The sequence below is a fragment of the Pectinophora gossypiella genome, chromosome 4 (genome assembly GCF_024362695.1).
Source record: "Pectinophora gossypiella chromosome 4, ilPecGoss1.1, whole genome shotgun sequence".
NCBI lineage: Eukaryota > Metazoa > Arthropoda > Insecta > Lepidoptera > Gelechiidae > Pectinophora > Pectinophora gossypiella.
In genome coordinates this window covers 12,106,436-12,121,178 of record NC_065407.1, presented here as the reverse complement: position 1 = coordinate 12,121,178, position 14,743 = coordinate 12,106,436, and the positions used below count along the sequence as shown (strand labels likewise).

The 14,743-nt window shown below is 39.5% G+C and overlaps 1 protein-coding gene across 1 annotated transcript in view; it reads left to right on the top strand.

Annotated features, from left to right (window-relative positions):
* LOC126366104 (LIM domain transcription factor LMO4.1-like) overlaps positions 1-13,167 on the top strand; it is an 83,834-nt gene extending 70,667 nt beyond the window's left edge. Inside the window, exons 2-7 of the mRNA XM_050009043.1 lie at positions 5,063-5,215; positions 6,200-6,372; positions 6,795-6,920; positions 11,400-11,550; positions 11,926-11,980; positions 12,016-13,167. Of these exons, the coding sequence (XP_049865000.1) occupies positions 5,063-5,215; positions 6,200-6,372; positions 6,795-6,920; positions 11,400-11,550; positions 11,926-11,980; positions 12,016-12,251 (894 nt within the window). The 3' untranslated portion in view covers positions 12,252-13,167. The remainder of the gene's footprint in view (positions 1-5,062; positions 5,216-6,199; positions 6,373-6,794; positions 6,921-11,399; positions 11,551-11,925; positions 11,981-12,015) is intronic.
* Positions 13,168-14,743: the final 1,576 nt, after the last annotated feature.

Genomic DNA, 14,743 nt, shown 5'->3' with positions numbered 1-14,743 from the left:
TATGTGGAGCATCGTTTAGTCCGTCGCGGGCGGTAGTTGTTTGAATTATTTAGCTTCTCGTCTCGTTACTTTAGCGGTGTTTCCGCAGGTGTGCAATCATATTGTCTCGCCCGCGCGCCTCACTGGAGGCTGGAGGGAGCCCCCCTTGTCTCGCCGCTTATTCTTTAATCTCGCTGATGAATTATGATTAGCAGAGTGCACTCAATCCTATTACTGTTGCCTCGTGTTACCAAGATTTAATTTGTTTTGTCTATTCTCTTCCATAAAGAGATAATTAGATAAGTCTTTTATGACATTTTTATGTACGCTAGTGAATTATTTGTTTTAATTGTCATATTGCACGTATGCAGTCTACCTTTTTTGTGTCCATTCGAAACATTAAAATTCGAGCAACAAAAACGTTTATGGCAGTTGCAGCGACGTAATAGCTCGCCGTGGGACCACAAACTCCGATTATCCAAACGCGGTGCTCCCGAAACAGCTCTGTGAAATTTTAACGTGTAATTGATTATGAAGTTGGTCACTAATGGGCGAAAATAGTTTCTAATTTGGAGTCCGCATACGAGGTAATTGGTCTCGGCTTGTGGCTGTGTTAATGATTAACGTGGGCAGGCCGTGGCCGGCTGGTCCCGGGGGCCGCGTCCATCGTCCACCGGCCTGGGTTACCGGGTATCCTTCCATTTACCGGAGTCACACACTACACTACACCGTGTAACAAGCAATATTCCCACTTTTGGCTAGTTTACTTGCCTCGCTTTTATACGTTGAGGGTATCAATTTCCCCAATCGGTAAAAGCAAATAAACGTTTCCTGTTTCTAGTATCACAGTTATTTGCTATAAGGTAATTTTATGACATTATAAGTCATAATATACTTTACCAAACCCAACCAGTATTTGTTCGTAGGTACAGCGTAGGTATAGGTGTAGCTATGTGTGTAACCATTACACAACCTTTTCCCACTTACAAATCCTTTATTTCTATTATGATTTGTAAAAGTATACTTAATAAACTAGTAACATACTTCCAATAACCTAAGTTAATTAATTGTTAATATTATATAATTATATTGATATTATTTTGTAATAAAAATAATTGGTATTATAATGTACTTAAATATAAATAAATATAGTAAATAAGAATTCTTATGTTTTATACTTACTTACAATTTCAGTTCTAAAGAATGGTACTAATTTTCTTCGCATGATTAGGATGACAGTCCAGAAAATACATTATCTTGGGTTCTTAGCCAACTTGCAAACGTTAACGAAAATGACAATGATAAACATATGGGATTGACATGTCATCTTAATCAATCGTCAATCTCAAACCGTCAATCAAGTCAATCTCATTTTTATCAGTGTCGCTTTTGTAAAACGTCTGCAACTCCCCAGATATCTATGAAAGAAAAAGCCCCCAATTATAAAATATTTTATTACATTATCTAAGTCACTCTAGTACTTTCATAAATGATTATTACGTGAACAACGGTGAAGAAATGCATTTTCCCTAATCTGTATTGGGCTGGTTTTCCCTTCGCGGGTTGGAAGGTCAGACAGGCAGTCGCTTCTGTAAAAAACCGGACCTGTCAAATCTTCAGGTTAGGTAAGCGGACCTTGTGAAAAAACGGGATAATGCTAGGAGTATGTGTACTCTAATACTCTCGTTAATACAATAATCTCTGATGAGCATTCTTGTAATAATTATCTCATTTTTTTCTCCATTACGCCATTCCGCCATAACGTCAACTCTGTAACCCCCCTTCGCGGAAAAAAACCGCGGCATGGAGCCAACGTCACACGATTTTTTTTAAATACGGTCAGATTTACGCAATCGCTAACACCTATGCCTCCTTTGCATTAGGCTGTACTAGTTTTAAGTCCCGCTGTCAGTCTAATCAAGCTATTTTTAACGGGTAAGTATCGTATTTTGGCAGCACTAAACCCTTCCCTCTGCATAGTTCACGATCAGTCCGTGAGCGACATTCGTTAAATCCTAATTCGTGCGTATTGACATTTCGAAAGTCAGGCTAATGGAAGGCGTGAGTTTTTTTGCTTCCACTGCGTCTAATCTCGGTTGGTTGCATTCGCTACGGTTTGTTTACACAGCGACGGACTCAGGCCACTTGGGTTTTGCGCCCATACTAGCGAGCCTTCACAACATTCATAACTATAACTCTTTCACGAATACTAACATTGAACGCAGCGAATGATATCTACGTAGATAGACGTCGAATGGTCGAAGCCCTCGATATAATTCGCACCGCGCATGACGCGGTAGCCGTGCCGAGAGGGCAAATTGGAGTATCTCAGAATATATCCTCAAAGAGCTGCGTTTTTCGAGATCACTGACTTAAATGGCGCCCCAAATAAATCCGGCCCTGTGTTCCAGTTGTTTTCCGAGTACCGCGGCGTGTAGTTGTCACCGATCGGTAATTATTCACGAAGGCTCGCCTCACTGTCGCTTGGAAAAAAACGTAAAAACGTCCGAAAGTGCGAACGTGCCGTACCGCCCTATTGCCTTCGAAAGGTACCGATATTAATCCGGTCCGATAGTTACCTAACGGATCTTTATTACTTTACTATAGAGACAGATTTGTCGCTGTCGAATGCGAAATTATTTGTTCGTGCTTTCTGGTCACTTTATTTTTACATAGAACCGTTACCCTATTTACCTACGTCTTGTATTCTATCTAGCGGTTCCATTGAAGCGTTACAAGCAGATCTGAATTTTCCCATTCTTGTTCGTCTTTAAATGCAAATGAATTAAGTGCAGTACAGTTTCACAGTTGGCTCGACCAATGCAGACGGCGATACGGCTCACCACCTATCACGTTGGTCTAATGGAAAGCTCGCTGAGGTGTACGCTTAGTTCACTTTGCGATGGATGCACCTCTAACTACCCAAATTGGGAAATAGTCCTGAGCTTATGTTATGTTGCTGTTGTTATATATTAACTGTGAAAACATAAAAACCTGGAAACTTTCGGTGTGAAGCATGTACCGTGGTGTTCAAGTGTTCTCTTCACTCGAACTTTGATAAAAATCCGGCGTTAGTATTCCAACGGGAGCATTATAGCAATCTGTCACCGAACTTAATGGATCAATTTCCAAATTACGATTTTCAATTTTATTAATCTAGTGGATCGGATGCATATTGTGTTGATAGACAGGTATGTTCTAGTTGTTATATTAGGAACGTGTTGCATTACGAATAAAGATATTTGACTTGCAATTTATTTGGTACAATATTCAAAGAATGGAAACTTTAGGCGAGTACATCGCTGGGACACAGCAGTCAGAACACATGGCCACAGGGGAAGTAATTTACATTGTATCTTTTATAACACGCAATCTCGTGTGGTCTCCGCATTTCCAACTTTTTTAAATCCTAATTACGCGTTTCTTTAATTTGCTTAAGAACTCCACAGATTTTATTGTCTGCGGGAGTACAAAATTATACACTCGTCTAATTGATGTAGTTTCTTGTGGCAATAAGTTTCTTTTCACTACGTTTATGAGAGAAATTAATTACCCTTGTAATTAGTGAAAAGGGTAGCATTGCAGTGATTTATTTTCACTCATTCAAGCGTTTCACCGCTAATTAGCAGTTTCATGCAGCCGGTGCTCTGAAACACGAGCCTTGATGTGAGTTTTTATGTATAAACACGTAATGGGTTATAAATGAGCTGCTACCATTTCTCTTAGCTGAAAGCTACCTGCATTCATTAGCTTTCAAGGTATTACAAACTCACATGCACAGATTAAACGCACAAAGAGAAATTAAAAGGCGCAATAACGACAACCTCAACATACATAATTAGAGCGAAGGAAGGTTGTTTAAGAAAGTGGAGTACAAATTGTCGATTAGTTTCCTTTGTTTATTCAACAATCATTGACACAATTTAGGGTACAGTGTGCAGTGCATGCTTCCGGTCAATATCCGTGTCCCATTATTTACGAGCGGCGATCGGACGCACACTCCAAAACACACAAAAATGAGAGACGGGCCATTCGTCACGGCGCACAATGCCCGATTGTTTCAGGCACTGTTGGTTCTTAATACACAGTTCCGTTCTACCAGAAAACAAGTTTCTTTGTAAAAAATGTGGACTGAAAGGTCGGGCTGGAGGGCGCGCCCAATCGCTTTACAAACACCGCGGCTGGTCTACGCTCACCAAATATAATTGAAAACGCTCCCGTTTAGACTCTTAATGAACCATGACTCTACAGTCAGACTTGGCTTTGGCTTTTTCACCTCAACGATCTCAATTATCAAGTTTTTTATTTACAATTTATTCGATATTTTAAGGCACATAATTGTTCGGAAACGCCGAATCGAGTTTCACGTTCTCATTAACCGCTTGAGTAGTTGTGCTAATTTTTTCGAGAAATATTACAGGCATTAAATTTCATGGTAGTGGGTTTTATGCTGTAACATAAAACGGCCTCTATGACTTGTCGTGCTGTACTGTTCTGAGTCAATTACTGTGACATAAGGTCGTTAACTTGCTAAAAACAGAAATGCAATTTTCATTTCTATTTCCTCAATTTGTTCTTGAAATAATATTTGCCGAAACAATTTGTTCATCGTTTAAGCACCATTGTTTCTTTCGGAAATATTTTTTTGGAAGATGTGGTTTAAGATGGAGGATGCTTATTTAGTGAGTATCTTTAGTTTCCAGGAGAGATCAGACAGGGAGAGTGATGTAGTGGAAGGGAGGCAATTTTGTATGAAATATTTAAAAAATATACATATTTGACATTACACATTATTGTGCAATTTTGGTCCTTACAACTATTACTCATTTACATCGGGTAACAAGCCCCATAATGCCTTTGGTAGTACGCGTGTCAAAAAGCAAGAAATAAGCTATTAAAATGTGGTTTCGGAGGCATGTGCTGAATTTCTTCCAGACAATCTTAAGGTGAAAGAAACTGTAGGTAACTGTGATAATATAGCATATATAAATAAAAATGACCTTCTTCATCTTCTCGTGTCGACAGCAAATCTTAAAGTAAATGGTATCGGCCCAAAATAACTTTAAATGTTTATTTGTTACAGTGCGAGAGGCGCACGCCGCAGCAAGCAAGCGGCGGCAGCCCGACGCGTGTACAGATGCTCGCGATGGAGGTGGCGAAGGAGCGCACATCGCCGGTGTCCGCGCCCGCGCAGCCGAACAACAACGCCAATGCGCAGCCGCCGCAGCAGCCACAGGTACAACATTTCACCCTTCAGATGTACTTACATTGTTTTTACAGACTAGTAGTTGTTTTTTTTATGATGAATGTTGTGTTCACTTGTAATTGGCTTACACATAAGTACTGTTTTACTTTGTTTAATTGTGTCCTAACTAAATGTTATAATGTGCATAGCTGTAAGTGATTCTTTAATAAATCAATATACCTTCAAAGCGATAAAGTAGTGTAAAACTAACAACTTAAGCTCATTTTGTCTAGGCCTTCGGAACAGTATTCCTAAAACTATTAACACTGCGATTAAACTGAACTGCGTGTTTGTTTTGAAATAACATTAGAACATAACATAAGAGTAATCAGAGGTACATCCATCGCACGATGAACTGAGTAGCCACACCTCACCGAGCTTTCTGTTAGACCAACGTGATAGGCGGTGAGCCGTGTCGCCGTAGTGCAAAACCTTGATCATTAAGTTGTTACTTCCACACAAAGTAGCTTCAAAACTATTTCTTCTGGTGTATTAGTTGTTTTTGGATATGAGAAAAACAAGTGTGTTTTGTACTATTTGTGCTCTAGCGTGGTGCCAATAATAGCACGATAGAAAGATAGAATATAGCCCAGTGCGAAACAGATATACCAAGATAATGTACTTACTGGGGTCTATTTCATTAAACTTACATTTGTAAATTACAACGACAATTCGATGTGCATTGCTGATTGTGTGATAAGAGATAGATGATTTTTTTTATAGTCATCTGACAAGATGTACAAGGCCTAATGATGATGATGATGATTAGAAATAGTACAGCTTTATATTAGTTACGCAATGAAAAACAAATCGTCGTTGTAATTTAATTGTAAGTTTTATGTAATAGGTCCCTACTTATTCTGACAATTATTATTGTCCTTCGCTACGCTCTGGTGCGCTGTAATCCTGTAATGCAAAATATATAAGGAAGTTTAGTTACGAGATTTATAATCTGACAATAATTACTTTTTGTAGATTTGCGCGGGCTGCAGTAAGGTGATAACGGAGCGCTACCTGCTGAAGGCTCTAGACCAGCTGTGGCATGAGGACTGCCTCAAGTGTGGCTGCTGCGATTGCCGCCTCGGGGAGGTCGGGCACACCCTCTACACCCGCGCCAACCTCATCCTTTGCAAGCGCGACTACTTGAGGTAAGTTGTACGCCTCTTCCAGTAGGTCTATGCTGTCCACATATCGCGCGCGACGCGTTATTAGCTATATCATTGATTAAAGCAATTTTATTCGATAATTTATCGCGTCGATATATAAGCTACAAGCTGTGGCGGCAGGTCTTTATTATTCTATGTTCGATGTTATCATTTCTTATAACTATTTTTTTTGATGTACTCCTCTTGATTATTATGAATTCAAAAAAAAGATAAAAGTAAGAAGTCATGACTCCATTGGTTGATATTTAAGTATCACACGTAGTGTACCTGTCAACCTGTGTCTTTGGTGTTCGGGAGCAATAAATGTTTCTTTCTTTCGTTCTTTCTTATTATTCCTTATTCTATGGTATCACCACACCTACCTTACTTACCTACTTTTCTCAGAACAGTACCATTTTGTTCAGGTTATTCGGGAATACGGGCTACTGCGCTGCTTGCAACAAGGTTATCCCCGCGTTCGAGATGGTGATGCGCGCACGCAGCAACGTCTACCACCTCGAGTGCTTCGCTTGCCAACAGTGCAATCATAGGTAAGCTTTATTCATAACATTTATTATTATGTGGCCTGCGAGTAGGAATTTCAACAGACTGGCAGGTGATCTAGACATTGATCTTTTTAATACTAGTTGCACTGCGGCAAGGCGTCTTTTAAATCAGAGTTTCTTCGTTGAATAAATCAATAACCTTTTGCGTTATGTTCTACAATATTAATTACATTATTATTATTTCTTGTGTATCTATTTTGTAAGAGTTCTTTATAGCATTTTTTTAGTTGTGTCTACTGGTGAGGACTTGTAAATGGCTGTTTGTTTTTTATGATTAACTATTGTTATATATCGTTAGCTGTTGGTCTTCCAATAAAAATTAAATAAATAAATATACACACGCGTCGTATACAAAACAAAATCTTATGTAGGTACATCAGAACGCTGGGGTTTTGTCGTGACTTGACGTCACTATTGGATATTGTAGATCGTATTACCGGGCTTCTGTGCTGGGTTGGAGCTGGGAGCGAATTCATACAAAGCTCAGAGAACTTCTTCAGATGTCAGACTAGAGGTCAAATGTAGAGTCATTTTTAATATGATGGATATGGTTAAGCAGTTATTCGGGTTCGATTCCCGGTGGGACATATTACAAAAATTAGTCCTAGTTTGGTTAGGACATTACTGGTTGATCACCAGATTGTCCGAAAGTAAGATGCTCCGTGCTTCGGAAGGCACGTTAAGCCGTTGGTCCCGGTTACTGATGTAAGTAAGTAGTCATTACATGAGCCATGTTAGGGGCCTTTGGCGGCTCAATAGTAACCCTGACACCACATGATAGAAGAAGACCACTTATCGCCTCACCTCACCAATTATGATTCATCGTATCAAGAGTGACTGTAAATCGGTTGCATGTTGTTCTCTTAAGGTAGCAAGCAACAATATAATAATTATTAGGTAATCTATTGTGTAAAAAAGTGTTGGATCAGTGACTGAGCCACTCATCGCGAAATACTTAGAAACTACAAGTGATATGACTCAAAATTTGCATGGGAGTTCGTTTTGGGACGTGCTTATTAAGACGGGATTTTGCAAAATTCAACCCCTAAGGGGGTAAAAGGGGTGGCAAAAGTTTGTATGAAACTTATAAGCGAACGAAGTCGCGAGTAACAGCTAGTCAATTTATAAATGCTTAAAAGTTTGGACAGGTAATACAATAAAATCTTTATTATTATAACGTAAAAAAAGTTACGCATGTGATTCGTCGTGACATTCATTGTACTCTTTTCACCCTGTCAAATACGGCTGCTCTGGAAATTGAGGGGGGACTGTATTGAATACAGGTCCGGCGCGGCACTTTATTTTTTAGACAGAGAAGAACATACGAAAGTTCCTAATGAAAGAGTGAAACGGATGATCTGTACGACGAAAACTGTAGATGGTTTATTCATCTCACGGACGCCAAACAAAGCGCGCGATTAAATTTTCCGCTACATAATAAACTTACATGCACGAAAGAAAGTCTATTACAGTTTTAATTTGCTTTTGGCTCTCTGACTGTTTGGGGGATCGATACCTACTGGTTCACATTTTGAATTTACAATAGTAAAAATCCTATCTGGAAAGTTCATATTCTTAAAGGGTTTTTCTTAATTTAATTATATCTTATTTACGTATGTTTAGCATAATTAGGATTGTTTTCTCTTCTCAGAGAGAGAGAGAGAGAGAGAGAGAGAGAGAGAGAGAGAGAGAGGATCATTTTCAGCCGTTCTTGAAGATCGGTTTTGTGCAGGAAGTACCAAGGCGGCAGGCGGCAGTAAGCGAGAGTTAAACGTTTGATTTCCCAGGCGCACACTCAGGTGAACCTATTCATACGGTGTATCAGCCCTTGAGTGATGATGGTCAAACGGAAACATTGAATCATATTACATTACTTTAAAGCGGTTGACACCTCAATACATAAGATTGTTCGAGCAAGAGATGTTCTTAAATAAGATATGCTTGGTTTGTTAGGAAATAAAACCTGCCTTCAGCTGCTGTTCATTTTTCTATCTTTAAAACAATTTTCCGTATTAATGCCATAGCAAAAAACTCATCCTCATAGAATAAAGCTAATAAAGAAATAATTTCCATAATTCAACGGTCAACTGAATCAAAGGTACTCATTCAATTCAAAGCAACGGTGGATTAAAATTTGGAGTTTGCACCCCTGCAGGCGCGAAAATGGCAATCTTCTCTGGACTGCGTCCGCTTAAATAATAGAGAGGTCGCGAAGATTGGAGCCTCTCCGAATGGTTTATATGTCACTCGTGGACCTTTCCCGAGTTAGTGAGATCTCACGCGACGTTTTGTACGAATTACGTATTCATTCGACTGCCTTTTGAATTCAGATTCAACAGTTGGATTTCGTTTCAGAACACTTCAGCGAAATATTGTTTCGGACTTCTTTAGTTATTAAAATAGACAATAGACAGGCAAATTTTTCAGCAACGTTTTGAAATCTGAAATTAAATATAAAACCTGTGAAGCGCACAGAAAAACATTCGCTGAAAAGTAATTTGGCATCCGTTGCGATTCGTTACATTTTTGTCGGAACTGAAAACGCAAACAAAAATTTCTGATACAGGAGATCGTATTGCGATGTTTACTAAACAATATGAAGCACAAACTATTAAATATCGGGTACAAATCAATTTCCATGCCGGCTGAAATCTGAATCCAATTTGCGGGCTGTCGGACGGACGGCGGTATCGCGGCAAATATCGCTAAACGGCTAAATAATTTAGTGGCAATCTGGCGGCGCCCGCGGCTGCGGAAGCCGCGTGCTGCGGATCGCACGCTCCACGCTCGACGGACAGACGCGTCTCACTGACATTACTGGGAGGACAGCAATGGTTTACTCACTAGCGATAGCGGCGACACTTCTGCATCCAGCAGGCAGTTAATTGGGCAGGAAATTCCTAGTTTTTTCCACTTTCTCAAAGTTATAGTTGACACTAAGAGAGGAATCACAATTTCATTATCACAGCGTAATAGATTAAGCCTCGTTTGCATAATTACGTATTTATACTACTAAGTAACAGAGGACTCATATGTCAAAAATAATAACGAAAGTTAAGAGGAAAACTATTTTAGTATTAAGTTTGTTATTCTGTTAACATTTTTAAGGTAGGTATTTATTCTACTCGCTTACTCTTATAGGTTAGACCTTTGACCACCACCTGTCATAATATCTTCATCCTAAGCACCGCTGTTCTGAATCTGATGCGTGGCGGCCCGTACAACCCCACTTCAGTATATCCGATGTTTTGGAGTCTGACGTTATTTTCAGATAACAGTTAGGTAGCTGTATTAGATTCGTCCTCTCCATTTGAATTCATTGTTTCGCGACAAGAAGCAGTCTCCGCTTACGAAACGTCAAACTGTACATCCATTCGCGTCGGCGCCGCACAATGGCGCGACGCACAAAGCTCAACTTGTACCCAGTCATTAAAATTTCGTTCTACATCTTTTCCATTACCCGCGTGTAGACAAAAAATGGCAAAATAAAAAGAACAACCCCAAAAACAAAAGTCGGGAACGGAGAGAACAGGAAATAAAGTTAATTAAGAGCGGCGAAATCGACTGAGTTGCGGTGGAAATTGGCCCCTTAAAAAAGAGACATTTGTAGCCGAGCTATTGCGCTTAATTTTTGTGACAAGTGAAACAAAAGAGTTGGCAGGGAGGAGGGTGTCGCGGGGAGGAAGACGCGGCGCGGGGGGAGGAGGGGGGGGAGATAAGGTCGGTGTTATCACTGTCGGTTCCGGGCACCCGGGCGGCGGCGGCGGCCACTGGCGAGTCGAAGGCGATACCTTTTGTTTTGCCACATTGAGGGATGCGCGCTCGCGTGACGTTATCGCGGCTCCTTGCTTTACGCTGACCTTTCCACTCATGATAGTAAATTTTATTCCTCAGACGTTTTATGGTGGTTTCTTGTCGGTCCGTTCATCAAAGTAATGATATTTGAGATTAAATCTAAATAGCCGTTTGCTTAAGCGGCTTTTTGGTTTTGCTCTTGGAATAGGTGTTTTAGATTTAGAAGGGAGGTATATTATGTGCGAAGCTGAAGGTATTAGGTACGTAGGTATACTTAATAGAATGGCAGCCATAGCAATGCGAGGCAAGCATGGTTACATAGACCTAATTGGATCTTTTCGCAGGCAGGTTTTGCGTTTGTTTGGATGTTCGGTCGATTCAGGTATTTTTAGACAATGTAAATATAGTTCCAAAACCTAAAATCACGAGCGTATGATATGTAATTGAATGGAAAGTATTTGTAGTTAAAATCAAAGGGATCACAGACTTATCGCTCAGACTTATCGAGTCTGAGCTCTCTTTTAGCATGTTTGACCACTTGCCGATAATGACTTGATAGTCCAGAAGTTATTAGCAGACAATTAGGTATCTTTTGCGACGGTAACACATTCTATCATTTGTGTATTCGATTGTATTGCACCTTTGTATAATTAATTCTGCTTGTTCCAGGTTTTGCGTAGGGGATCGCTTCTACCTGTGCGAGAACAAGATACTCTGCGAGTATGACTATGAGGAGCGTCTGGTGTTCGCCAACATGGCGTACAACCCACCGCCGCTTGCGCACCTCAAGCGACAGACAACGCATCTGCCACCACCACCGGTAAGACTGAAGGAATAATTACAGTTTCGATATCGACAAGAAACTTTGTGATGACATCTTTTAGTCTAGATATTTAGTATAGTGCAAAATGGCTGTAAAGCTAAAATATGGTTAACCTGGTCATACTTATATGAAGAATGCGTCTAGATATATAGTAGATAAACTAGGGATAGCGAAGGATGGAAAAGTAGGGGAGGCATTTCCAGCAGTGGGACACTTTAGGTTAGAAAAATGTATATTACGATGCAAACGCAACTGTAGGGGGAAATTAATCTTTTCATAAATGTATTGTTTTAGACATATGAACAGCTGGAATTTTATACGTAGACAATTGATGTGCCTTACTAGCTCTTAACATAATTTTGTTTTTAACAGACGAGTAACGCCATGAGCGCGCTGATGAACGGCTCGAGCCGCGCCGGGGACCTCAACAACAACATGTCGGGCTCTTCCCCCGCCCCCTTCGCCGCGCCCCCGCACCTCAAGCCCCTCGGCCTCTCAGCCTCCAGCTGAGACTATCGAGTCTGAGCCCACCCCTACGCCAAGTATCAAAACTGAACGCTCCTGCTAAAGTGAAGTGCGAACTATATGCGAACTCGCGGCCAAAACAGTGCACGCAATTTTTTCGCTCGCTCCTGAGAGCATCATATACGGACAACCTGTCGTCCTCGGACTCTATAGGTAGTTCAGTGTTTACATAGTTGTTTAATATACTAAAAGCAAAGCAAATGCCAAACTCTAGTTAGAATTCTCATTGTTCAACAAAAATGTATAAGTGTAGTACAGAGGAATAATTATACTTTTCTCGTGAATGGATATTAATTAAAATTGTATGTTTTAGTTTTTATCTCATAATTTGATCTCATACGGGCAATTTTGCTAATTTAGAATAGTGTTTGGACGTTTTACGATGTGAGTGGAATATAAGCGCGGGGTTACAAGACTGCCGAACATACGAAGTGACGGATAAATTGTATTCTAGTTCTATGTTCAATGTCTAATGTAAATATTACTATAGATGAAGCATTATTATTTTGTTTATTATCATGTACACTATCACAGTACAAGCATGAGTTCCAAATCAAACTTCGAATGAGTTTATCGATCAAATTATTCAGATATTATTGTAATATTATCGAAGCACCGGCTAAGCCGTGGTCTTTTGGAATTTATTTCTCAATATATTTGACATCTCTTTGTTATTTCGTTTTGTACCTAACTGTATATTAACTGTTAAGTTTATTACTCGTAGAAACATTGTTATAATGTTTGTATTATTTATGTAAATAAAATAGTTACTGTAAGTAGATTTATTGTATCTAATTATGCATTGAAAAATATGAATATTTGAATTAATTATAGTGAAATGTGGAAATACTTACGTGTTATAAAAAACATATTTGAAAATAGTTCAAATTAGTTTGTTAGATTGGATACTTGTATGTCTCCGGAAATTTTGTATAATTTCTGCATTTAATTAGATAAAAAATTGTCGGCATTCCTGTCAGTAAGAGATGTGCACTTTATATGTGACGATACCCTAAAGTTTGCATGAATGTGTCAGATTATCTTCTTACCAAATACGACCAAAGATGTAGCTCATTAAAGCCTTGTTCAAACTTATATGAAATATTTTATTTATACCAAATTACCCTGCTTTATACCTATACATACGCCGAAAAATATAATGAGAAGCAATCTATACCTACCTATTAATATGTAGGCAGGTTCCTGTCCACGACTTCGTCTGCGTGGAGTTAAAAGTTAGTACTTTGCCGTCTCTAGAAAGGGTTGGTCTCAGGTTGTCTGGATAGCAAAAATCCTTGGTTTTAACATTTTAGGGAGCCAATTTTCAAAAATCTTAAAAAATAATTTAACCAACAAAATATCGTCTCCCTTCTTTTTTAAATCTTGTTATTTTTTTTCTACATTTCTTATTTCTTATTTAAACCGGTGGAGCAGTTTAGAATTGTTAGAAATGGCGAAAAATCTTGTGAAAGACTTACCATGCGTGTATTGGAACGTAATCAGTTGCTAACCATTACCGGTGTCGTCTACTGTTGCTACTTATTTCGTGATAATTTTTCTAATAAAAAAACTGGATATAAAGTGCTTAAAACCCGCGTTATTATTCACGATCATACACACGATCACAGGGTTATAGACAGACAGAGTTACTTTCGCATTTATATTATTGATTATAGAGAGCCATGACTCGCGTGACGATTAAGTTAAATAGTAGAGTTTGAGAAGAAATTACCAGAGAATGCACACTAATCAGGCCCTAAAAGGGCACTAACCAGACATTAAACAGCCTGTTCGTTGCGCATCTAAACGATGGTGATGAAACACGGTATACAATAAAAGGCTCAATGAAATATGTAATGGCGTTATCGTGGCGAGGTGAGCGGAAATTTGAAAAGGTTCCGCAGGAGCTCATGTCCGCAGCATTGAAGCAGCGATAGCACTGTTAGAGCACTACCTTGCTCATGTAACGGCAGCACAGTCCGTTGACTGTGCTCTTGAAAGTGCTCTGCCTCGTTAGGCAGAGCACTTTTTTTTAGAAATTCGTATTTTGAATCACTAGAGAGAAAGTTCGGTGAAATGCGAGTAGGTTACCTACCTACTTAGTTCATCATGGGATGGATACCACTGACTTTGAATTAGGTACCTACTCCAATTGAGAATATAGTCATAAGCTTACTAATGAAACGGGAGGAGTGTGTTTAGCAAAGTGACACTCAGGCTAGACTAGTTTTGTTTCGTTCTGTATACTGTTAGTACAAAATTGGTACCATATTGTTTTCTCACATATTTCTTTGTATAAAAAGAGAGAGACAAGTGTTATGTATTTGCTGACGCTTCGTGCTAGACACCGGAGACGCAGAGCGGAGAAAAATCACCCCATTTCCTATGAACCTCATTGTGGCTGCCCGCGACCGCCACAGCCTGATAGAATTGTTATCGAAGCCATCTTTAATTTCTCACCCACGAACATAACTTGCCCCTCTATTACCCTTCAAATTACCAGGGTAACTCAGGGTAAAAGTGTGGATTTTGTGGCTTGTGTTAATGGGCCGTATGTCGTATGAACCACGAGCGGTGGGCCAATATTGTCACTCAGGTGTACCCGAAAAAGTTGGTGTCACGATCTTAATGCTAACCAGACAAATTGGTGGCAGATAACTGAAAA